The sequence below is a fragment of the Lepus europaeus genome, chromosome 22 (assembly GCF_033115175.1).
Source record: "Lepus europaeus isolate LE1 chromosome 22, mLepTim1.pri, whole genome shotgun sequence".
NCBI classification, from domain to species: Eukaryota; Metazoa; Chordata; class Mammalia; order Lagomorpha; family Leporidae; genus Lepus; species Lepus europaeus.
In genome coordinates, this window is record NC_084848.1 from 21,368,444 (window position 1) to 21,395,061 (window position 26,618).

At 39.8% G+C, this 26,618-nt stretch overlaps 1 protein-coding gene across 1 annotated transcript; it reads left to right on the forward strand.

The window, feature by feature from the left end:
* Nucleotides 1-13,514: 13,514 nt before the first annotated feature.
* DIO2 (iodothyronine deiodinase 2) lies at nucleotides 13,515-25,989 on the forward strand. The gene is given in 3 exon segments (XM_062181259.1): nucleotides 13,515-14,061; nucleotides 22,415-22,985; nucleotides 22,988-25,989. Coding segments are annotated over 3 exon segments (816 nt in total). The 5' UTR covers nucleotides 13,515-13,839; the 3' UTR covers nucleotides 23,011-25,989.
* The last annotated feature ends 629 nt before the right edge of the window (nucleotides 25,990-26,618 follow it).

A 26,618-nucleotide genomic window follows, 5' to 3' on the forward strand; every position in this document is an offset into this window, starting at 1 on the left:
GGAACCATTTCTGAGTTTTGCAACTATAATGGGATATCAAATAAAAATTGGAAAAATAATCATAGTTGGCCCTGTTATAAAGAGACTAAATAAATAAGCATTATTCTGCCTATGGAATGTAAGAATGATATGAAATCACTTAAAATATGAAGGACTATTGGGCCAATGTTGTGGAGCAATAGATTAGGCTACCACTTAATATACCAGCATACTATATCTGAGTATTGGCTCAAGTCTCAGTGGCTCTGCTTTGGGTCAAACTCCCTGCTAATGAGCCTGAGAAAGCAGAGGATAATGACCAAAGTACCTGGGGCCCTCCACCAACATGAGAAACCCAGATTGATTTCCTAGCTCCTGGCTTTGGCCTGACCTAGCCCCAGCTGTTATGGCCAACGGGGAGAGTACCCACAGATGGAAGATCCCTCTCTCTGCCTCTCGCTGTTACTTTGTCTTTCAAATTTTATATATATATATATATATATATATATATATATATATATATAAATTTAACAATATGGATGTCTATTGTAAAGGACAAAAAAAAAGAGCTAATATTTGTTTCTATAGGTGGCAGGTCAAACAAAAGGGATGGTTTATAAATTAAGAGGGACTTTCCTAAGAGTGAGATAGCCAATTGATATAATAGTGTATTACATTCTTCTTTAGTTACAAAATAGAAACATTTAACTTTTGTTCAAGGGATTGAATACTCTGAATTGCAGCCCATCCTGGTTTCCAAGTCTCCGATAAGAGTACTGTTTGTGGTTAATTTAAAACAATGAAAATTTTTTTCTCATACTTTGGAGGCCAAAGGCTGAAATCAGTATCACTGGACCGAAATCAGAGTGTCTGTGGGGTCATGCTCGCTCCAGAGGTCTGGAGAATAGGTTCCTGCCCTTTTTCAGCCCCTTGTGGCTGCTGGCGTTCCTTGGATTGTGACATCCCTTGGGTCACATCACTAAAATCTTCAAAAGCGTCTTCAGCTCTCATTCTGCTCATCACATTGCTGCTGTGTGTGTGTGTGTGTGTGTGAGTATATGACCCCCTCTGTCTGCATTTTAAAAAGATGCATTTAAGATTCTCCTGAATAATCTAGGATAATTTCCCCATCTCTGGATATTTAATATAATCACAACCATGAAGATCCTTTTTCCAAATTAAGTAACATTTGCAAGTTCCAGGGAGTGGGACACATGTCTTTGTTTGGAGGGGGTGAAATTTTCAGCCCAGGACCCAGATTGGAGGATGAGCGAGTGATTGCTTCATGGCTATTTCCAGCAATAGGATTCCTTTAGGATTCTGTGAGCCAGACTGTGACCTTTGATGGATTGCTTCACCCTTAAGTGTTGGTTTTCTCTTTTACACATTGAAGCTAATAATGATATTCACACTTTTAGATTGTTATAAAAATTTAATTATGACTACTGATACATCTAGAGAAGTGATTGGTATATATTAATCTCCCTATAAGTGTCCACAATTATTAGCTGTTGAGACTTGTTGATAATATTACTGTTATAAAAGAGAATTGTGAGAAGGTGATCCAACCCTTGCTTGGTGGCCGGTGATATAATCTACAATTATTTTTACTCTTACTATATTTTGTTTTGACAAATTTAAGTAGATGATAAAATTAGTTAAAGCTGCGACCTGATGTCTAAAGAATGTATTTAATCTGCTTTATTGAGTTTATTCTACTTTGAAGATGAAGCTAATCCCTGCATTGAGGAGGCAACTGAGAAACCCAGTTTCCTAACAAAAGATCTCATTAAGAATAATAACCTTGGAAATAACAGGAATATGCTATTCACTCAGAGAAGAAATCTTGCTCTAAAGTGTTTGATTCACCTTTTCAATATTTTGTGGATATAACCGGTGCAGTGGCTCAATAGGCTAATCCTCCACCTTGCGGCGCCGGCACACTAGGTTCTAGTCCCGGTCGGGGCACCCGATTCTGTCTCTGTTGCCCCTCTTCCAGGCCAGCTCTCTGCTGTGGCCCAGGAGTGCAATGGAGGATGGCCCAAGTGCTTGGGCCCTGCACCCGCATGGGAGACCAGGATAAGCACTGGCTCCTGCCATCAGATCAGTGCGGTGTGCCGGCCGCAGCGCGCTGGCCGCAGCAGCCATTGGAGGGTGAACCAATGGCAAAAAGGAAGACCTTTCTCTCTGTCTCTCTCTCTCTCACTGTACATTCTGCCTGTCAAAAATAAAAAATAAATAAAAATAAAAAAATATTTTGTGGATATAAATAAAAGATCAAATTTTTGAATGTAACAGAAGTCCTTTTGGCTGAATTGAGTACCATGCCTAACCCAGCCTTGATGGAATCAGTTTTTCATTCAGGCTGCCTTTCTACCTGTAAAACTTTACATCGCCTTCCTTTTCTCTCATCATAGTAACTTTGATAGAACATGCCTAATTTATCAATAGCAGAATAGCACATTGCCAACAAACCCTTATCTAGCCCAAGGTTTAATAAATGTTAGCATTCTACAGCTTAACATACAGTTTAAATGTGTAGTCATTTTAAACAGAGTACTACTATGTCTACTGTACACACTGGGTTGGTAGGGTATAGGATTTCTTCCAGGGGTTGTGTTAAGCTAATGTCACAGTTATTGGCAGGGCACTTATCAGAATTGGTTTTGCCATTATTAATGATACAATTAAAAACTAAAAAGTAAAATTCCAAATAATATGTCATGGGTGCAACATTAGAAACAGTAAGACACTCTGTTCTTTGTACATTTCACCAAGAAATAACCACATACAGTTCAAAAGCAATTAAAATCTGCAGATCTTTTGCTGTTTGGAATAGTATTAGGTCAAACCATGTGAAATAGCTGTTCTTGCAGGGAAAAAAAAAATTGAATGTGATGATTTCAGGTGGTAAAGGTAATCAGAACCCCTGTGAAAAAGGAGCTCAATTTTCCAGAGCTATTAAATGAAAGTAGCTATATGAAACTCTAAAGTATACAAGGAAATTTTGTATTTTCCAGCTACTTATTTCTCCCAATAAATATCAACAGAGTTCTATTTCACATTCTTTACTTTAATGCCAGTGATTACGGGAACATACATTATTAAAAGAAGAGAAATGAATGAAGGAAATTCATGGTGGGGAAAGCTAGGTAAACAGAAAACAATGAAAAATGCAGATTGCCACAAACTTTATAATCATTTCTGTTTGACAGTGTTTATCTCTTTAAGTGTTTATCTTCTTCCCCATTTTTATTTCATTTTTATGTGTCTCATAAAGCTGGATATCGCTCAATGTTTTGCTCTTTGGTGTCTGATCATGGAAAGCAGATTGCCAAGGCATTTTATATACTACAGGAAAAGAAAATCATTTTCACATATTGAGATTTATTATTTGAATATGTTTTTCAATATAGCGAAGCACACCTATGAAATTTAATGTACATGCATATGTAAGTACATGACTAGTATAGCATCAGGTAGAATTTCATGCTTTCTTTGGAGAAAATAAAGAGAATCAAATAGATGCACACACTTCTCTCCTCCTACCCCCATCTCTCTCTTAGTGATTGGTGATATGGGGAAGAGTATTGTATTTTCCATAAAACTCTTGGAAACCTCCATTCATCATTTTTGGGGGACAGGGAATTGTACTGAAATTTAACTAGTTAAGAAGAGGCTAGATCACTAATGTAAGGGATTATTAACAGTGAAGAAAGTTCTATGACTTGGGTAAGAAGAATGACTTTAGAAAATTATAAGGCACACAGACCTATCATTATGGGTTTTACTAAGAAGTCAAGTGTTATATTCATATATTTGTTTTTATGATAAATTTTATGATCTTCTTGTATCTGTGAACTTTCCCAATGGTAAGTTTGGTGTTGATAGTCTACATTAATTGTTATCTTCTGCTTCTGTTCTATCAGAATTGTCAGATTCTTATGATCTAGTTGTTAATTTCATGTCATACCTTGTAGTACATTGCATTTTGGGATAGATGTAAATGAGTAAACTGAGACCACCTCATAATTTAAAAAGCAATTTCACTCTCAGTCAGCATGTGTATTGCATACCATTAAAAATGAATGGAAAAAAGGAAATGACTGTGGTTCAATAATTTATGAAAAATGCTATTTGCCTATGCATTTTTTAAATAACACCTGAGACTGTAACACAGAGGTACTCAGACAAAAGATTGGTTTCTAGCTCAGAAATGATGGAGAGAAATTTCTATTTTCATTTATTTCTTAGCAGGTTGACAGATGATTGTCAAAGAGAGAGCAAAAAAGTAGATATTAGTATGAATCAATCAGCTAGCTAATTTATATTATTTTTTTCAGGCAAAAAAAAAAACCCACACAGTTTATTGTAGATATTTTCAGAATATCAAGAACTTTATTGAATTTTCATTAAAGTTGTATGGAAGTAGGAAAGTGGATGGAGGTAGCAGAGATGAAACAAAATTGGTCATGAGTTTATGTTGATTTATTTTGAGTGAATTTTGCCACAAGAATTTTTCTTTTAAATCCCAGTATTATTTCCCAGTGGAGATTTATATTCTAAATGTAGAGGTGAAAATGTTCACTGGGGCCAGCGCTGTGGCTCACTTGGTTAATCCTCTGCCTGTGGCGCCAGCATCCCATATGAGCACCAGGTTCTAGTCCTGGTTGCTCCTCTTCTGGTCCAGCTCTCTGCTGTGGCCCAGGAGGGCAGTGGAGGATGGCCCAGGTGCTTGCGCCCCTGCACCTGCACGGGAGTCCAGGAAGAAGCACTTGGCTCCTGGCTTCGGATCAGCACAGTGCTGGCCATAGCAGCTATTTGGGGGGTGAACCAACGGAAGGAAGACCTTTCTCTGTCTCTCTCTCTCACTGTCTACATTTCTACCTGTCAAATAAAAAAAAGAAAGAAAATGTTCATTGTGCATATGTACTGTATGCACTGTATTTCACAAATATTTCCTAAAGTTTTGATTTCTATGTTTCTTGATCTGACTCAAACAATTCTCCAAGTAAACATTCCCCATGATACCACTCGTTCCCTATGCACTATCAGGATAATTTGTCCCGAGAAGACAAACTTAATAGCCCTTACATGTAAAGAAGCAAGAGGGATACCATGAGCTATGGACTGAAAAGAACTGGAAGAATGAGACTTTAAAGTCATTCAGAATTAGTAGGTCCATTTTTCCTTTCCTCCTTCCCTTACACCCAAAGCAGAACAAAGCTTCCAAAGGCTACAGTTCAAGCCAATCACTGTTTTGGAATCTTAGTGTGTTTTCTTAGCATGCCTTAGAAAGATATGTGGTAAAAATCAATAACGAAAAAAAATGGTCCAAAATATATTAGTGTGGTCATAGAGCACCAGGACTTGATTTGGTCACTGCCATCCTTACTATCTCTTTAACTAGAAGTATAGAGCACTGCCAAGAACTGCAAGCCCATTGCTATAGTATGTCTGCAACATTAGATGTGGCGGGCGATTGAACTTGTCTCTGCTAATTAATTTTCTGTCAATTGAAAAGACAGAAAGAAAATACCTAGATCCCTATCCTTGGCAGCTACTGCCACTCTTTCAAAACAAAGCTCTAAACAAACTTCTTTCATTTTGTTCATTTGTAACAGCTTCATCTTTATCAAGAAAAGATTATCCATTGCTATATAACTTGTATTTTAAGGTCAAGAAATACTTTGCAGTTTCATGCAAGAGACTGATAAAAATGTTACAAAGACAGATACCAAAATTTGTTCTGTCATTGAATGCCACATTAATGAATTTGATTTTGAGGTAGTACATTCACTTGAACCTGCGTATTTTCTTCATTCACCCTTTCTTGACTCTTGCTGCAATCTGCATTGGCTAGTTCTTTACTGCATGCTGTATTTCATTCCATTGTAGCACCTATGACATCGTGTTGTTCTCCTTAATTTACCTGTCTCCTGCTCCCCAACTCAAGTTTTTTGAGACTGAGGATCATTTTAAATGTTCAGCACAGTGGCTACCTGTTTATAGGTTCCAGTAAATATTTATTGTAAGTGGATGGCTAAGTAAATGACCTGCAGTGGCTAATCCGTACAGTGATTTTGAATTGATTTTAAACATCAGCAGATGCCATTTGGGTTATTACTGTTGCTTTATTCACATATCCTATATCGTTTCCCCAGGGGCTATGTAGAGGAAGGAAAGTATCTTTCCTACTAACATCCAACTTCATATTCTTTCATTGAAGGAGCCTCTATGTTCTCTATATTTCTCTATCTTTCTGTCACCTGTTACCTTTTATGCTCAAGACAATCAAATGCTATTTCTTTTCATGATGTTCACCCCAAAGTCATTATTAATATCCACTCTTCTAAGTCCACTCCTATTTTTTTTCCTTTGGCCTTTTGCCCACTAACTCCTAGAAGAGTCGTTCTGTCCACAGGAAGACCATCTTTGTAGCTCTTTTGAGAGTCTTAGTTTTGAGGGCCAGGACAATATAGAAACATTTCTAAGTATAATAAATAATCCATTAAAGAGGAAGTAAAGTAGAACCAAAAATATTGGCAGATTGAATTTATTGAGGCTTTAATTTGACCAACACATTGTCCATGAGGTTAAAATGGTTTTCTTCCTTTGTTTTTGAAAGTTTTTCTATTCCTGTCTGGCCCAGGAAACTTTGGACAACAGTTCTTTTCTAGGATCAGGGATATTTGGGCAGTTTTTCTTTCTATTCTGTGTAGATTCATGGAAGTTTTGCATTACTACCTGGTGAATGATCAAGAGTCAAGGGACTTGCTTCTCCTGAGAGTTCAGTTGAGAGTTGAGTTTGGGCTGATTCAGGTTGATTATTGTGAATCTTTAAGCACAGTATCTATCCATTTTCAAATTTGATAGACAGTTCCCAGTTCCTGTTCACTGATTCACCCCTCCTCCACACACTCCCCTTCAAATGCAAGCAATGGCTAGAAGCAGGACTGGGTTGAGGTCAAAGCTAGAAGCTGGGAAATCAATCCAGTCTCCCATGAGTGGCAGGGAGTCAACGACTTGAGCTGTCACTTGATACCTACCGTGGTGCGCGTTCTCAGTAAGCTCGAGTTAGGAGCAGGAGTTGGGACTCAAACCCAGGCATTCAGATGTGGGACATGGGTGTCTTAATTGCTAGACTACATGTCCATCTCTCTAGTACCCATCTTTAGTATTCCCAATTATAGGTAACCCTTCCTGTTTTCTACCATGTATGTAGTTTGTGTCAAGTTAGGGGAGGGAGGCTGGTACTTCATAAGGTTGTATCTGACCTAGCAGGCACTCGCTTTTTTTTTTTTTTTTTTTTTTTTTTTGGCAAAGAGGTTAAATTGAAAGAAACCTATAGACTTAGGCAAATCCAAGGAATCATCAGACAAGATGGCTTTTTAATGTATTTTTAGAACAAAACCAAATTTGTTATAAACTTTCATACATCAAGATAGAATAAATATAAGGAAACATTTCAGCTTCATTTTACAGCTAGAAAAATAAAATAAAGGATTTGTTTCTGGTCATAGGAACCCATAGGGCCCCATAAATAGGTTCTGTGCTTTAGGACTGAAGTTCCTGAGAATATCGCATAACTCTGGATAAGAGGCGAATGCCAAATTGCTGATTGAACTGATATTATTTAATATTTTTCTGGAAGCAATAGAGATATTTACTGTGAGGATCTTGAGGTCTTATATTTGTGTATGATTTGGCTCATTACTGATGTAAGAATCATAAAGTGTTTGGTCTTATTTTAGCAAGGTTGATGAAATGCCTTTAAAACATGATTGAAAACTCCCCCGAGAAAGCAAAGCGTGACTGTTCAGGAACTTCCTTCTACATCTATTTTGAAAATAATCTTCTAGCTAAGTGACTGTGTCTTGATAAAACACTCCTAGTGTCCATCTAATAAATGTGACTGGATTTAAAAGTAGATTTGAAATTTATGCTTTATATTTCATCTTTGGAAGATAGGGTAATCCTTTCCTATTTACTACCTCCTAGAAAAGAAAAGGAATTCATTTAATCTGATAAAAACATCTGAAAAGTTGAAATAGAAACAGGGCAATAATTTATAAATATGATACTGTGCCATTAGCCCCATTTTGTGGTTTTATGTCTGTGTACATAGTTAACTTGTTGTAAGCCATTATCTTTATAGACCCACAGGCTTAAAGAGGTTTTGAGAAATTATCTTATTAGCCTTTCTCTCTACCTCCAGAACAGGTCATAACCTTCTTTGGCAACACACCTCGTTGTACAGTCACCCTTACTGAAAGTACTTTATCTCCATATCAAATGTGAATTTTACATGCTACAGTTAATTCTATTAGCTTCATCATCTCCACTGAGAACACAACAGAATATCTGGTTCATTTCCTCTGTGTGTTGGTATCTGCTGGTTCTTCAGAGAAGAGGTGTGGCACCCTGGGCCCCTGGAATGACATGAACCAGCATGTATCCTAGTGTATTTAGTCATGCCCTTGTTCACTTACTCAGTACTTGAGTGAGGTGATCTTTTTTTAAAAGACTGCTGTAAAACCATTTAGAAATACCTGCTTTATTTTAGTGTATTGCAAAAACACAGTATCATCTAGTAATTTCCTATGAGATGTGAAATGAAAGGAAAACTTTTCTCTAAGATGACTGTTTTTGACCATATTCTTGTTTCTTTTGGTCTGTTGCACCAAGGATGCAAGGGGATGAAGGGGAATAGTGAATTCACTTCCTGAGGGCACTTTGCCCTGAAGGAATGTACCAGGTCACCATTATAGTCTCCCCCTCCTCTATTCCTCTACCGGTCCCTCCCCTACACCCCAAAATTTGAATGTTTCTGAATGTCAGTAAACTATTCTAAAAACCACACAACATTCAGAGAGCTCCTTGACACCCGGTGAGGTGTGGGTAGCTGGGGATGAGGAGTGGCCATCAATTTCCATCCAGATGAGGGCAATAGAAAATGAAAGCTGTTGTCTCCTAACAGCTGTGCAGTGGCCTCTGAGAAATGAGGTGATGGCTCCCATCCAGTTTCTGGACAGCTGTCTCCCTCGAAGTAAGCTTCGCCACAACTGACATTGACTTTCTTGCTGCCAGCCTGCACGGGTAACTCATTGAATCTTTCCCTTTTCTACTACCATCATCATCTACACTTTCTTCATTTTTGCTTTCCTCCTTTTTGTCTTTCTTCCTGGTCTTACCAGTAGATGGCTAGCAGGGAAAAAAAAAAAAGAGAGCAGCCACAGCCCGGAGGCAAGAACGCATCAGCGCCTCAGACTGTGTTCTGGGCCAGCACCTGCCCCTGGGACATAAGGAAGGGATGCTGGGATGGAATGCTCATACCTCCCACAGCGCCTGCCTGCCCTGCCCCAGCCCTAAGTTGCTTTTTGCTCAAGGTGTGTCAGAGTTTACTCTGGGATTGTGTGTTTTATCCATTGAGCTTCTCCTTTCATCGCAAGGCAGGGAACAGAGCCCTGTTTGTAGAATGGATGGGCCCACAGGGGATTTTAAGCAATGCAGCAGTTGTGGTGTAAAGCCTTGATCATTACTGTCTCGGGCACAACCACAAATCACTAGATGCACAGAGTTGTACAGTTTGTGATTCTTTTCTCTGATAGGAGCTGTACCATTTCAGGAAGACATGTATGGTAACCATATTCCCAGCCCCAGATCAGGAAACCTGTCCTTTCCAGACACTTTTAGGTTTATAGTTCTATTTATTGGACTAGTTTTTAGTGAAATAAAAAAATGAAACCTTGATTTTTTTAAATGTATTTGACAAATCAATTAAATGGAATAAAATTCTATGATATTCAGACTGCTCTAAAAATCAATGACATGAATTGTTAATTTCACAGAATTCTTTGGATGCTCTTTTGCTCTTTCAGACAAGAGTAAGGAAATAGTGGTGGTAGCTGCTTCACTTGAAATGTTCAAGTCTGCTTTCAAGCTATCCAACTTCCTTTTCTAAATCTCAAGAGTCAGAGAGTGGACCAAAGGTAGGCTTGTCAGTTGTATATTTTACCAACCAAAGGGAGGCAATGGTAGGATATGATGCTCTCTTATTATGGAAAATGAAAACAAAAAATTAAGCCATTTTATAGTTCCATACTTATTAAAAAGCTCAAAGCATCTTGCCCTGGGCTTCCTCTCTTTGGAATTTAAAATCTGCATACAACATTGTATGGGGAAATGCAACCAACATGCCACAAGCTGCTTTGGATTTCATTCATTACGATGTTGATTGCTGAAAACACTGACATGACCAAATTGACACCCAAGCCTTTTAAATCATCATATGAAATCTAAGGCAGGCGCTTGTGTGGGGGCAATATTAAACACATGTGAAATCCCTGATATCATTTGCGATTTGGAAGATAAAATTACTAGTAAACCACTTTGAGCAAGAGTTTTGGTTCCCAGAGTAATAACCAGGGTCCACAAAACAATCATTAAGGAAGAAAAGTGAGGCTTAGAGTTCGGGAAAAGATCCCAACACCAGCTCTGACTCTGCAACGTTGGCCATCCGCTTTCTCTCATTTATGTGATGGGAAAAATCATACTCTGTCACTGTATGGTTATTTTGTTACTTAATGAGTATAAAATTACTTGAGGATCAAAGTGCTCATAATTAGAATAAGCAACTGCGAACCACACATAAAAAGAGAAACAGCTTTAGAAAACTATAATTTCTGGGATGAACAGACAGATTGTCTGGTAGAAAAATGGCTCTCAGTTTTGTGATTCATCTAGTCATTCATTTAGAAAAAAACAAATAAAAGAAGAAATTTGAGAAATGACACTACTGGATTGGCTAGGCGCCTATTGGTACTCATATTTACAGAAAAAAAAAAAATTCCCTCAAACATTTCTGACCTCAAAAAAAAAAAAAAAAAAAAAAAAGTAAAAACAAACACAAAGGCCCCAATGGATTTATAATCAGTTGTAATCCCGGTGTGCTTTAAAATCTCCATCTAAAAGGAAAGCTTTTCCTGATTTTTCTACACCCTCTCCTTGAGAGGAAGAACTGGTTTAGAACTGCTGAGGGCTCCAGCTCAGAAGAGAATTGATTTAATTTAAACAGGGCGAAATGAACATCTGAGAAGTGGTAAGATTTTTGGGCTTGGGCAGTGAGTGGAAGCGTCATTTCCTGAGTCCACACCTTCTTCTGTCATTGTTGGCTGGACCTTCGTCTGACACGGCAGCTCTCCCATGTACACCAGACAAAATACCGTGTTGTTACCCCTCTCTCTCTTTGGCCCTCCCCGCCCGCATAAGGACGCTGAGAACTTTGAGAGAATGAATGTGTACATAAGTGAGTATATGAACAATAAAATTGAATAATATATGAATGCTGATATTCTTTGGCTCACAGCATATGTTAGTCCTAGTAGAGAATAATTGTGTGATTTGCTAAAGCTCTGGGATCTCTAAAAATGTAGTCCATGGGATGCAAATCCCAAACTCATCATGGGCCAAAGTCATGATCAAAATGAAAGAATCAACTTGGAAGGAGCGGTGACGGGTGTGTCACTGGGGAGGACCTCGCACAGAGCACCTCTTAGGTCATATTGTATGTGAATGGTGCCCCCTAGTGTGGAGCAGAGCAGAGGCCCTCTACATACCCTGTGTATCCATTCATTCGGGACATCCTCAGTGAGGTTACTGGGTGCCAAGCATGATTCCAAGTGCTGGGGAGATAGCAGTGAACAAAGAGCCTAAAAATCTATGATCTCACAGAAACTAAAGGGCTTCTCCTTCAGTTATTTTTTTCATAAAGGCAAAAAGGACCCCGCCAAATGATGTGCATCTGTTTGTAGAATTGAGCCTATGGACCTCCCCGTTGAAGAGTTCTGGTCTAGGCTTTTATTTCTGTAATCTTACAGGTTTTGGCCACAGGACAAAATATAGCAATAGATTAAACACAGGCTGCATCCACTGCGTAGCTCATGCTTATCACAGGCTATGTACACACAGAAAACTTAGCTAATTAATTTTCAGTTAAAATTTCCCACCCACCTCATGTCTCCAAGACACCCCTCCTTCTTCCAAGAAAACAATCTCTAATGGTAATCTGATAGTTAAGAGAGGAAGAACTAGAATGAGATGGAGGTTGTGAGATAGAGGTTCTATCAAAGCATTGTCTGCCTGAATACCTGTCTGAGAGACTAATGGGAGAGGAAAGTCATTGAACAATGGTCAATGTGCACCTTGAACCAGTGGTTGCTAATTACCTATATATTTAACTAAGTTTATCTTTCAAGCAAAAAGGAAGATTTTCTAACATGTCATGTCTCCTAGGGGTTACGCTAACAGAAGCAAAGAAAGTGCTGAATTTAAAGAGCACTCTTATAAATAATGTATTTCTCAGCCTTATGGCTCATAATGCCATTCAATGAGAAATTTTAATTTTATCTGCATAAAGACAAAATAGAGCTAAAAGAAGGTCTGGTTACCTAGCTCCTTCATGTCTAGAGTATTTTTTTTTTATTTTTTAGCATTGGAAACTTCAGTAAAATCAAAAAGAAAATTTGTATTTGGTTTCTGCAAGAAGCTTTAGAGAAATGCAGTGATGTTACTCAAATAGTTTTAAAAATTTCCACCTCATAACTCACTTTGCATTTTCGTAAATATGATTATGACTCAAAAATATTCAAAGGACTTAGGTCACCTATCTGATGAAGGGACAAACTCCTGGGAGAAAGGCGTAACAATCACATGTTAAGCATTCATGTCTTCCAAGACCTGGAGCAAAGATCATCTGTGATTACTCTTGTTTTTGCTACCTGTCTTCCAGGACCCTTTGTTTCCCAAAGAAAAAAAGGCATGAATGAATAATGATAATCAGAGGAGAGCTTATAACCCCAGCCATCTACACATTATATTAAATTACTTTCCCCAAAGTTTGGAAGCATTTCCTGAAAGCTGTCAAAAGTATTAATTTTTTTCTCTCTCTTTAAATCACAAAGCAAGATTCCACTGTCTTTCCCTCACCCCTTCTTAAAAAAAAAAAAAAAAAAAAAAAGTTGTCGAGTTTTGCTTTTCTATTCACTGCAGTCCTGGCCAAAGTAAAGCCCTCTTTCTCAATGACGTCAAGATCTTTACCAAGATTAGGCTTTCATTTCTCTATTGCAGCAATTAGCCAGGGAATGTATAAAAGGCTTCAGAGAGACTCACTGGGCTGCAGAGAGAGACACTTTGCACGACAGATAGCAGGAAGGCAAAGCCAGAGGGAGTGAGGAAAAAGAGGAATCAGTCGCTCCTGGAGAAGGGAGAGAGGGAGACAGGCTGGGAAGAGGACAGAAAGTGTGTGTAAAACGGAGTAAAGAAAGAACAACAACCAAAAAACTACCCTTAAAGCACATTTTAACAACTCTGGCAACTCAAGAAAGAAACAGGCTACGTTCAAAGAACATAGAGACAATGAAAAGCTAAAGAAAAATTTGCAACCTCTGCCACAGTCTCATAGGTGCTTGGAAATGAAAGTAGAACTGCCTGTCTTTAACGGACTCTCACAGGGGTAACTGGATTAGGGACGGGTACGCCAGTTTTTTTTTTTTTTTTTTTTTTTTTTTTTTTTTTTTTAAATCTTAAATCCTGTAAAAAAAAGCAGCAGCTCCGAATTGAATGAATTGATGGGCACACTCCAACTGCTGGGCTGGAGAGACTGAACTTGGGCTTGCCATTTCTGCTTCTTTGAAAGAGGAGACAGCTTGGGCTTCCTTTTAATTTAGTTTTTCTCCTTCTCCCCCACCTCCCAACCTTCCCCCTTACCTTCCCCACCCCCTCCATCACCTCCCCCCTTTTAAATAAGAGGGTGAAGGGGAACCGGAGCGCACAAGGGGACTGACTCAGGACGCAGAGAAGATGGGCATCCTCAGCGTAGACTTGCTGATCACACTGCAAATCCTGCCAGTGTTTTTCTCCAACTGCCTCTTCCTGGCGCTCTATGACTCGGTCATTCTGCTCAAGCACGTGGTGTTGCTGCTGAGTCGCTCCAAGTCCACTCGCGGAGAGTGGCGGCGCATGCTGACCTCAGAGGGACTCCGCTGTGTCTGGAAGAGCTTCCTCCTTGACGCCTACAAACAGGTGAGCTGCGCTGAGCAGTGGGTTTCTCCCTGGGGCAACAGGGGCGGGGGCGGGGACGTTGACGGCTGGAGGCCATGGGGAGCCTTGGGGTGAGCATGTGGAACCCCGTTTGGGGGCTGCCTCCTGGTTGTGGATAAGGGAGTCTTTGTGTTTATTGTCTACACCTGTTGCACAGGTTAAAGCTTGGTGGCATACTGAGCCACAATGTGTGTTTCTGCATAAAGAATATTTGTAATAAGAAATATTAATAGCTTGCTGTGATGTTGGAGTGGAGACTATCTGTGCCCTTAGAATAACTTCTAGAAAAATCAGAGGTGTTGGGGGATGGGAGGCTGCTGCATTTATTCTGCTTTTGTCATAAACTGGAATTTTGATGTTTTGCTTCATGGGAGGCTATGTGAGGAGCATTGGGAAGGGCTGGGCATTGAAAAGCAAGGCAAGAGAAATGCCTCCTGAAAACTCTCACAGAAACACACAAGTTAACACAATGGTCACAGCGAATGTGACTGAGTGTAATAGTAGCTTCGTTTCTGGTAGAGGCAAGAGTTAAAGCTTCTACACTGATTTGGGTTTGGACCCGCTGGACAGCGTTATTAGGCTCCGAGTCCTGAGTTACTAGGTATCAGTTTGCAAGAGGAAGATCGGTCAGAAATCCAGACTTTCTAGGGGCCACCACATTTGCTTTGTTTCCCAAAAGTAGCCCAAGTTGTCTTTGGAAAGAGTTCATCCCTGTGCCAAAGCTGTGTAGCCTGAGACTTGGGCACTACAACAGCGCCTCACTTACCTGCCTGCGGAAGCTGCGCCCGTGCCACCCCACCCCCGGGACCCCCCCAGGCTCCAGAAGACTGAACTCACCTGCCAGAAGCTGCTGTCAAAGCAGACAGTTTTGGTTTCCCCTCCTGGTACTGGGGGACGTTGTCCACCGTGCCAGGGAAGGAAGGGGGAGAAGAATACAAAGCCAGGTGTTCAGGGCCGTTGTGGGCTTTTGGCAAGCAGAACCAAAGAAATAGAGACCAGAAACTCAGAATACCAGAGGGGGAAGCAAATGAGTTCTCTGCAGTAAACCCTAGAAAAATAAAGCTGTATACCAGAGAAACAAAAGAAATAACTCGGAATCAGAAAAGATCCAGGGCAGGGCAGGTTCCACTGAAAATTGAATCTTTAAGAAGAAAATATCTTCTGTGAACTAGAGGAGTTTTGTTACAACCCATGTTTGTTCTGAGTAACCTGTAGGATGTTTGCACTTTTGCCTAGACATGTGACTACCAAGCGGTCTTATTAGTAAATAGATATGCCTTTCTGAGACTATGAGTTGAAACTTCCAGTTGTACTCGTCAAAATTCATGCATGTTACAGAAGGATGTATGTGAGGGCAACCAGAAGGTGTGAGCACAGTGGTCCTGAAAGGATCATTCTGTTTCAAGTGTATGCACTGAATGTGAGATTTCTCAGTTTTGTTTCAGGGGTGGGGAATTTGAAGCCGTGTAGGGGAGTACACCAGTTTATCAAACATATAATTAATCTGCACCTGTACTTGGTGTATGTTAGCAGGTAACATGGACATGTCAGTGGTTTGAGCTAAGTATATTTTTACTTGTTTGAAAGAGAATTGTTGCCTAGGGAAGAGAAAAATTACTTCTCTGATGAATTTTACTTATTTTTATGGATGGCGTACAGAAACATTATCTGTCACGTAAACCGTGGGTGCTCTAACATCATCCACAAATGTTAAGTAGAGGTTGTTTCTCTCACTAATCAGCTTATTGAAGTAAACATGGAAAAGCAAATGAATACCTCTTTAATAAACTTTCCTATTTATTTTTTCACTAATGTATAATGTTCCATCATTTGGCAGTATGTTGTTTATTTCAGGAATTTGGGAAGGATGGGTGTTTGATTTTCCTTTGCTCATAAGGTTTTTCTATTCCTCTTCTGTATTTCTTAGTCTCTGCCAACTGATCTGATGAGTGACCAAGTTCAAGACTGATGTTCTTAATGTTTGCTTTTGATGATTTATATAATAGCTACCAGGAACAGAAGCAGCCCCAGGTCCCATAAATCCAGAGACAAGATTGGACTGAGTGTGTAATCAATGGAAACATTGTGAACATAGCTTGAACTGAAACGGGGTCTCTTTCTGCCTTCACTTAGAGCAAGGCTGACGGCGGCTGTAGTGGCATTTGAGGGTCCCTCAGAGCCTCTCTAACAGGTTGAGTAACATCCTGCGTGAGGTTGGCAGCCGTGCCTCGGTCTTTGGGTGTGGCCATTTCTAGAGACACTGGAGGAGGCTGTGTCTGAGAGGACGTCACAGTGTTTCACACTCCTGACTTGCATTATTTTCAGGCCACCACCTCCAGAGGCAAAGGTTTCCAGGAGGAAGGGAGTGTCCGCCTATGACAGAATTAGACATGATTCTCCTTGTCAATGTCAGATACTTTGGAAGATCTTTAGAGAAAGTGCGGTAGAATTTTTATTCTTGTGATTGCTCCCACAAGAGGCAACACAGGAATAAATAAATTTAAGAATTCACATAGAACTTAAAAAATTGTCTTCATGAAAACGTTGAAAGGTTTTCAAATTTATAGGGGAGTTTTCAAAGATAGCATGGATTTGGTGAGAGAGGGTTTCCATGTACAATTTTGATTGAAAGGACACTGGAGACCAGTCAGAGATTCTGAGGTGAATAACAGATATTTGTGATTTAAGGCTCTGTAGTCAATATCATTGCATCTGAACACTGTGTCCTTGTGCTGGTGTGCAACCAATAAGCAAACTGTCCTGTCTGGGAGCCTGGCTCTTACCTAAATGAAGTGTAAAAATAAACACACAGTATGGATGCTGACAAGCCGTTTGCCTTCTGCACGGTTAATACTGCCGAGCACAGAAAACATATTCATTTGAACATATAATTTTGGTTTTGAAAGGGTCTCTTGACGTTCCCCTCCTCCTCCTCATTCACCTCCAGCCTTTTGACATTAGTTTCTACAATGGAAAATGGCTTTTTAAAGAGAGAAAACAGCCCCAGAAGAACACAGAGAAGGCCACAGCCAGAGCCCTTGTGTCTCTTGGATAAAACCTTGGGAAGTGATAAAGCCGAGAGTGCTATTTTCAAGGTACAAGTCCAAAAGAGAAGAGCCAAGAGGGAGCTGAGTTCAGAAGTAGGTAGCCTGTTCTTTGGCTCTGATTTAGTTGGCCCATCTGAGCGGAAATGGTTAAATCTGTTCCTAATGATTGTTTGGCCACGTTTCTAAGTTCATTGATGTAGCTTGGTCATTATGTCGAAGAATTTGAAACTTCCTGATAGTTAATGAAGACATTTCCAGGGCTTTGGGTAGCAAGAAGTATGTGTAAAACTTGGGTCACACATCCACTCCCATTTTTATCATTTGCTTTACTTTTTAATCATGAGCTTATGTGATAGTTTGTCCAGAAGCCTTTTTTCAGGCTGTGGAAAAGAAAAAAGAAAGAAGAAAGAAAAAAAAGAAGGTTAGTAGTATATGCTCCATTTCCAGCTTCCACCGGATGAATGGCTCTTTTTTCCCCCTGGCCCTGCATTTCACAGTCCGCATGCCGGAGCAGAATTATCCTTTTCTCCATGCACTGAACACTGTCGGTGAAAGGAATCCATCATCAAAGGAATCAAAACTTGTGTTTGCTGTGTATTCATACTATTGTTCATATTGATAAAATATGTCTGCGGCAACCTTTGGACTTGGCCCAGAGGTGTCCCCTGTGGTAAACATGGAAATCCTTTATTTACTTCCTTTATTGGTATCCTGTTGATGTTGATTGCAAAAAAAAGAAAAAAAAAAAAAAAAGAAAGGACAACTGTCTAGTGCAGACGAGAGAGAGAGAAGTCAGTGATGACGATACCACATTTTACGTCTGTCCTTTCTGATCCTTGCAAAATAAAGGGACCCTTTGGGAACATCGGAACTTCAAGACCAATTAGTGGCAATGATGCTTCTTGTGTTTGAGCATTAAATACTGGGCAGGGTTCTCTTTAGAGCAGCTAATGCTGGCAGGGAAAGAGGTACCGACCTAATTACTCTTCCGCAAGAGTAAAAAATGCCTTTTGAATGCCTCTTTGGCAAATATGTCTCATTAAGGACAAAAACCAAACACAAACCCTCTAAGAAGGAGAAATTAAGATGATAGGTAACTTGTGGCCAGGAGACTTTCTGTGCCACTGTGGGAAATTAAAACAAAGTTTGGGAATACCAAGGGATAACTTGTTTTTGTTGAGCTTCTTTCCTGCAGCCTACATGTTATTATAGGACCAACTTTATTTTCTTCATCATTTTGGCTCTGGGTCAAGGAATGCTTTGCTCCTCGGGAGAGCAAAGAATCTTCCATCACTGAAGGCATTGGTGATTCTACCACTGCATCTCAGCTGAGTGTATAACCAAGCCAACCAAAAAATTCTTGGTTTGAAACTCTACTGTAATAGAAATTTAAGATTCATTATTATCAAATCAGAGCAGGGGTGGGAGATGAAAATGAACAGTAATTTTTTTTTTTTTACAGGCAGAGTTAGACAGGGAGAGAGAGACAGAGAGAAAGGTCTTCCTTCCATTGGTTCACCCCCTAAATGGCCGCTATGGCCGGCACACTGCGCTGATCCAAAGACAGGAGCCAGGTGCTTCTTCCTGGTCTCCCATGCAAGTGCAGGGCCCAAGCACCTGGGCCATCCTCCACTGCCTTCCCGGGCCACAGCAAAGAGCTGGACTGGAAGAGGAGCAACCGGGACAGAATCCGGCGCCCCGACCTGGACTAGAACCCGGGGTGCCGGCGCAGCAGGTGGAGGATTAGCCTAGTGAGCCATGGTGCTGGCCAGTAATGTTCTTTTAAAATGTGTTTATTTATAGCTTAAAGCAAAATTTTATTTTTTAAAGTTTCCAAAGATTTTCTTTTCTCCCTCTCTTCTTCTCTCTTTCTCTCCCCTCCACCTCTCTCTCTTTCCCTCTCTCTCTCTCATTTTGGCTAAGCTTGTCCTCTATCAGGTTTAAGATGGACAAATTTGTGATTATGATGCATATAAAAATGGACTACTGGTCTGCTCACACATGGACTTCTGGATCCTAGATATGTATTTTCCCTTCTTAGTTTTTTTTTTTTTAAAGATTGTATTTATTTATTTGAGATTGTATTTATTTATTTAGACAGAGACAGACAGAAGGAAAGGTCTTTCATCAGCTGGTTCACTCCCTAAATGGCTGTAACCGCTACAGCTGAGCCAATCCAGAGCCAGGAGCCTGGAGCCTCCTCCAGGTCTCCCTTGTGGGAGCAGGGGCCCAAGTACTTGGGCCATCCTCTGCTGCTGTCCAAAGCCATAAGCAGGGAGCTGGATTGGAAGAGGAGCTGCAGGAATCAGCATCCATATGGGATGCTCGTGCCACAGCTGGAGGTCGGCCCCCCTCCTTAGTTTTATTGACACTGTTAATCTTACCTACACATTTTCTCTTACCTGGTCATCCTCAGGTGTAGTGGTATACGTTTGTGACATTCTCGTTGGCTGCTGGGTTCCATAGCCGCACAAACACAGAAAAAGGCCTGGCTTTCTTCCTTTTATTCACTGATCAGCTTAGGTGATCAGGATACATCAACAGCACTGGGTCCTGGATTTGGCAAGATTCTATAGGAGAGCTCCAGCGTTCCTATTTCTAAATTTATCTGCTTTGGTGAGCTTATCCCTCACCCAAAAACGATGATGTTCATTGCAGGTCAAGGTTATCATGAAGTGTAAATTTACTCACTGACCTAGGTTTTTAAAAGCCAACGTTCATTCACTAACTCATTCAACAAAATTAAAAAGAAAGATTTTTCAATCTAACAAAAAAATTTAAAGTTCCCACACTGAGTTATGTATTTGGTAACTGTCCTAATATTTCATTTTAGAATGATAGCATTGTATGTGTCTTAAATTTCCTAAGATGATGTGTGTTTTGGAAAGAATTCAGTGCCTGAAAAATACATTGTGTGTCAGAAGGAGGAGAGTGCCCCAACTTTCTAAGAAAATTAACTGTAGGTAACGAGAGTCGGTTAGCGACTGAAGCAGCAGATCAGATGATTCAGTTGAATGGTCAAGACTAATGCAAGGATCAACAGGTCTGCTCCGGTGAGGATCCGAGGTCAGAGGCCCCTTTGTCAAGACCACACAATAGCTTAGCGGTCACAAAAAGGACTCTGACAGGCAGGTGGCTGTTTTTACATCCTGACAAGAACATACAGTTCTGTAGTTTAGAGGTGATTTTTCTTCTGTTTCTCGGTTGCTTACTTAAGAATTTGCTGCCAAGAACTCATCTGACTGTACTCAGGCCCTTTTGTCGTGGTATGTTGGGGAGTGTAACCTAGAATGTTGTTAGAAGCAGCCCTCCGAGAATATTTATAACTATTTTAATTGGGAGACAGCAAATGGCAAGGTGATAGGAGTGCTACATGCCACCTAGATCTACAAAAAAGTACCTAACACTCACAGTTTAGAAGATTTATAATACCTTTAAAATGTGTATCTTTAAATTTGAAATTTATGTTAGTAGCAGTTCATATGAAATAATCCAGTCAAAAGTGGCTTATTAGATTTCTCCATGTGGTGTCATTTGCAAAGTAGCCAAGAAAATTAGTAAAAATAAATAACTTTCTCTCGGTGGTGACTGAAAAAAAATCATTTATTTAAATCACACCAACAGCTTCCTTTTCTAAGAAGGAAGGTTATTATTTTAATATTTGTTTTAGAAAATCAGTAATATAGTTTCAAACCTCCCTTGTTGGGATTTTTCAGAGGCCAGAGAAAGAGCTTTGATTCTCTGCAGTTAAAAGAAGTTGTGCATTAACATTAGACAGCAGCTTCTGAATAAAAGCCCTAGAGTGGTTTCTATCAGTTTGGATTGTTGCATCTTTAACAATTCACTTCTAAGTGACTTCAGTTAACAGCAGTGTAATATGTAGCTGTATTTATATGAGAGAAATAAGCTAATCCAGTTGGAAAGGTTTTGTAATATTAAGGCTAGTGTATAAAAATCAATTGTTGTGTTGTAAATTTTCCCAAGTGTTACTGCTTTTGATTAAATCCTTTTAAGGGAAGATCCAGTTGTGTTCATTCACGCTGAAGTATTTTTTTTTTTAATTTAGTTTGCCTGCTTTTTGTTAGCAGTTTACAATCCAAAGGTCTTAAACTTTCTTTAATTCTGTGATCACCCATTTAAACCACGTGCATAGGGAGCACACGGAATAGTTTTTGTCTACACCTCTTGTGTCTGAATATTTTGTGATACAGAGGAGCCTGTTAATAAGTCATATGGAAGAAAAGTAAGTGGTGTGTTTCTCTCTAGATAAGACAGAAAGGTACACCAAAACACATAGGAAATAAGAATTGACTGAAAGTAGACTTCTGGAATGGCTGTATGTTTGTGTCATGGAAATGACGGAGTTCCAGTGACAGAACCCCTACCTGAGCAGTAGCAGTGGGGACTTCAGGGCAGATGCTCTCTCTCAGGACATTTTTTTTTTAAACACAAAATTGCCCAGGGAAGAGGGTTCTTGCTGCACATACTGGGGAAGCATCTGATAATGGCAGCGCACCTCCACATAATGTCTTACGGCGCCAGGTGTCTTCAGAAAGTTCACGGAAAGCGCGTATGATGAGAAAACTGCGCATAGGTTTCGAATTTTTCAAATCAATCTTTCACTCCCTTTGTACCTTGTGTACAGAGGGCTCTTTTCCTTCTGTTACCTTCCAGTAACCATCTTCCAGATGCGAAATCTGAGGCTCTGAACAGGTTAAATGGCAGTAACTCTGCTTATAGGTAGAATGCCCTTGGCTTTCTAGCTCTAACCAGGAATACAGCCCAGTAGCATCATGGTCCACTGATAGAGATTAAGTGACTTAACATAACGGAAGAAAATAAAGTTCCTACCTGAGTACTTCCAAGTTCAGAAAGAGGCACTGTGTCCAAGACATGATCATTGGTCTGGATGTAGACCATTCCCTAATAGCTTTTAAAATGAAGTCAATTAATCATGTGTTTTCTAGTGTGCATGAGTATATTGACAGCAAGGATAGTAACGAGATTGAGTTTCAACTTAATTATGAAAAGTTAACTTCAGTGATGAAAATAATTACCTTTCAAGACCATAAAGAATGAAAAAGATTTTTATCCTTTTCTGAGCCTTTCTTTGCATTGTCTGCCCTGAGGGTCCTCCCCCGCCCCCTCCCCCTCAAATCAGTATATGTTTATCCCTTGCTCTCAGGGAAATACTGCATTCTATTAGGACCAGTTGTGTTAGAGTGAATTGAAGTGGCAACGTGACTAATGTGGCATTCTCTCCCTCTCTCTTGTTTTTTCACCATCAGGTGAAATTGGGCGAGGATGCCCCCAATTCCAGTGTGGTGCACGTGTCCAATCCTGAAGCAGGTGACGGTGCTGGGAGTGGTGCTCAGGGCAAGACAGCGGATGGAGCCGAATGCCACCTCCTTGACTTTGCCAGCTCCGAGCGCCCACTGGTGGTCAACTTTGGCTCGGCCACTTGACCTCCTTTTACCAGCCAGCTGCCAGCCTTCCGAAAACTGGTGGAAGAGTTCTCCTCAGTGGCTGACTTCCTGCTGGTCTACATTGATGAGGCTCATCCTTCAGATGGCTGGGCGGTGCCTGGGGACTCCTCTCTGGCCTTTGAGGTGAAGAAGCACCGGAACCAGGAAGACCGATGTGCAGCGGCCCACCAGCTTCTGGAGCGTTTCTCCTTGCCGCCCCAGTGCCGGGTTGTGGCTGACCGCATGGACAATAACGCCAATGTAGCATACGGGGTAGCCTTCGAACGCGTGTGCATCGTGCAGAGACAGAAAATTGCGTATCTGGGAGGAAAGGGCCCCTTCTGGTATAATCTTCAAGAAGTGCGGCGTTGGCTGGAGAAGAATTTCAGCAAGAGATGAAATCTAGATTAGCTGGTTAAAGGTATGATGGTAATAGAGCTTTTTATTTAAAAAGAGATTTTGTAAAGCAAAGGAAATTAAGAACCGAATCCACTCTTTGAATGGAATCCCCTGGCCTCACTGAAGACTGGAATTTACCTGTCAGAAGAACATGAACTTCTAACCTCTCAATACTTTTTTCACCGTTCAAATGACATTGGGCTAACTAGTAGCCCTGTCACCTCTTTTCTTACTGAAAATTCCTGACTGAGAAGATCCCAAAATGGAGAGGGGGAAATCCTGGTTCAGCATGTGTTCATTCTGCCCTGGGGAAGAAGTGATATAGCTGACTCATGCTTTGGGACCAGAAAAAAAAAAAAAAAAAAAGACTCATCTGAATAATTACCACATTAGGGAAACTTCTATCTACGTTAAGATAAAGCATAATGCCTAGGTTTTATTCAGCATGAGTAGAGCCCAGCCGAAAATCTCCAGATAGTACCTGATAACAAGTCCAGGAACCCAGGCTATGTGGTTAGGACCTTCATATTTCATTTGTTAGGGTAGTTTCTGACATTGTAGTTTGTAGCTATGCAGGTCTGTATGCCAGTCTACATAACCCAGAATCCACAAGTGCACTTGTTGACGCCAAGAAGGATCCCTAAATCTGGAGGTTGATCATCCGAATTCTGAGGGTTCCTTTCCAGGCAGAGAGGAAGGTACTAGAAGAAGATCAAATTGGCTAGGAAAGAAGAGGCAGAAATGTGAGGGAACATCATGGAGTGTCACCATGAAGCTGTGGAGGTTGATACTAATTCGTTAGCCATGAAGCAAAGAAACATACACAAGGCCAGAGAAATAAGCTCATTTAAAAGTGGCATAGAGAATTCACAGATGAAAAACAGGGTCTTTAATATATATTTCTAGAATGAGGGAGAGAGGGGGGCTGCAAGGGAAAAAATACTTAAATATTTGTGTTAATGAGGGAATTTTTTTTTGTGGAAACAATCACTTTTTGAAGCATGTATATGGTCTGTATATTTTCATTGGGTGAATTACACCCCATGATACCTATTAAAGAAAAAACCAGTGGGTCCTGTGGTGCTAATCTGTTCCTCTCCATTCCGACAATCCCAGTGTGGCCCCACTTGTTCTTAGTCAGAGTCTCTGCAGCGTTGTTCTCACTGAATGCTGAGCTGAAGGATGCACCCATGAGGGTTCTTCAAAAAGACCGTGGAAAAGTGGAATGTAAAAGAGAAGTTTATTTGGCTGCCAAAATTTTTGAAATCTGTACAAAATTTTTCATAATACCATTTCCCATGAACTTTTTGAAGATCACTTGAGTATCTATACTCATTCGCAGGAGTATATATACTCAGTACACACAGATGCACGCACACACACACACATACACAGGCATTCTGTGAGAGGCATGGATTCTGGCTATTCTGCTATAGCCCTGTTTTCCTCCCAAAGTTATTGAACAATAAGGAATGATAGATGAAAACTGATAAACTGTCTTCAGTTGCAAAATAGAAAAAGTTGGTTTCAGATAATTGTGACAAGTAATTTTGGAAGCTTTGATATAAGGCTACCCTCAATATTATGGAATTTGGTTAAATTGAATTTTGCTTGACATTTGAATTTGGAACTGGCTCTTCCTATCATCCCATTAGCTGAGGATTAGTAATCTAAGGTCATATATTATTAAAATGCCATATATGTATACATACATATATATATATATATGCCATGTTTATCTTTAAAATAGACAGTCTAGTTTTACCCACACTTAACATCTGAAAAGTGTAATCCCCCAAAAGAATAGATAGATCAGTTTGGTATCATATTTTTTGTGTGTGTATTGAGGATACTATCAAATTGCCATATGTCATTGTACTTAAAGATACAAAGGTTCACATTTCCATTGTGTTAATAACTGAATCATAACATAAAACTAATATAAAAGATAATCTACAGTTGAAAGTATATTCTAAATTAGGTTCCTAAAATGAGAAAACATTGGGAACTGGGGGTGCAAGAACCAAACTTTTAAAAAAAGTTAATGCAACATATCTGTCATATCACTAGCTGGTATATTGTTTGGATATCAAACTCTATTGTAACATTTTATGGCAATATCTAAGTTTTCCAAAGTTTTAAATTTTATTAAAAACAGAGTCACAGTGAATTTTGAAAATGTAATGTTGTCTAATTGTTGGATAATAATATTGAGAATATATTATTTCATATTCCTTAATTGTTTACAGTCAAGACTTATCAGTGGCCACATTGATTTTTACTTTCAAAATACTGTAGAGATTTACGTGGCCCCCTAGAGAATTAAAACGAAACTTTGGCTGTAGCACACCCATGCCATTGTCCTTCAATTTCCCCTTTTGTTATATGTGTATGATAAAGGAACAGGATGTCAGAGAAGCTGGTGGGGGGATGAGATTTGGCTATGGTAGTGCTAGGTTTTGTTGGGGAAAGGATGATGGAAAAATCAGCCAGTTGTGCTCTATTTGAAAGTCAGAGAAGGTTGTGTGTGCATGCACAGTTCTCCCTGAGGGTAGTCCAGTGGAACAATGAGGCAAAGGAAGGGAACAGTTAAAGATCTCAGGCCGTCAGGGAGAAACACCTGTGGAACAGAATATGGAAAAGTTACTCGAGGAAAGATTGTTGAAAGTAGACTGACAAAGCCCAGGAATCCTGCAAGGTGTAGAAGGTTTGGTGACATCAGAGTTATGAGAAGTTTGTGATTAGCTAACATGTGTCTCAAATGAACTTCATGCCTTCCTTGTAAGCATCTTTTATAAAATTAGTAGAACTCATTATTTGAGATTCAGAAGAATCAGTGATATGCTGAGAGAAATTGTCAAAATCTACTCACCTATCATGCCTTTTGAAAAGTTTACTTTGAAGAACTGTATTTCTTTCACAAGAGAAAAATTTACAAAACGATATATACGTTTTATATCTATTGTAATGCTCTGAGTATTTTTCCTTGATACCTAAACATTTTCCACCCATAGGCTATGTTTACATGGAACCATCAGTTTAGCCTTTTAAGCTGACTTAGCTTGCCTATGATTGCAAGAGTTTCCAAGAAATTTTAGATATTATTATAGCATCTGGATTTATTCAAATATTTATTTTTTGGAAGACTTACATCTTGGAACTATCAACAATTTGTCTTATTAGAAAAAACGTTAGTGGAATCAACAATGATGTTCTTAAATGGGCATGAATGAAATGCTCGCACAGTGATGTAGAAGTGTTTCATACAGCTATTGAAATTAACTGACCTTCTTAGAAACTTTTCACTGTTCTTGCTTTGTGCAGACAAACTTTTATGATTTTCTCTATTCCCCCTTTGGATCTATGATCCTGTGTCATCACCTCATTTATAGAGTGTGTATCTGATTTTTGGGAATAACAACTTCTTAATGGGTTATTGATTTAGTTAAACTCTTCCCCTGTTAACCAGGAAACACTTATTCCCTGATCAAGCAGCGAAGAAAAGGCTACCATCCTGCATTTTTTCTGGGTGTATTTCACCATCTGGATTCTTGAATTCAAATGATGAAATATGCTGAGGTGCTGCCTTGCTGCGTGAATTACCAGTGGAGTAGGTTAAGGATCGGAT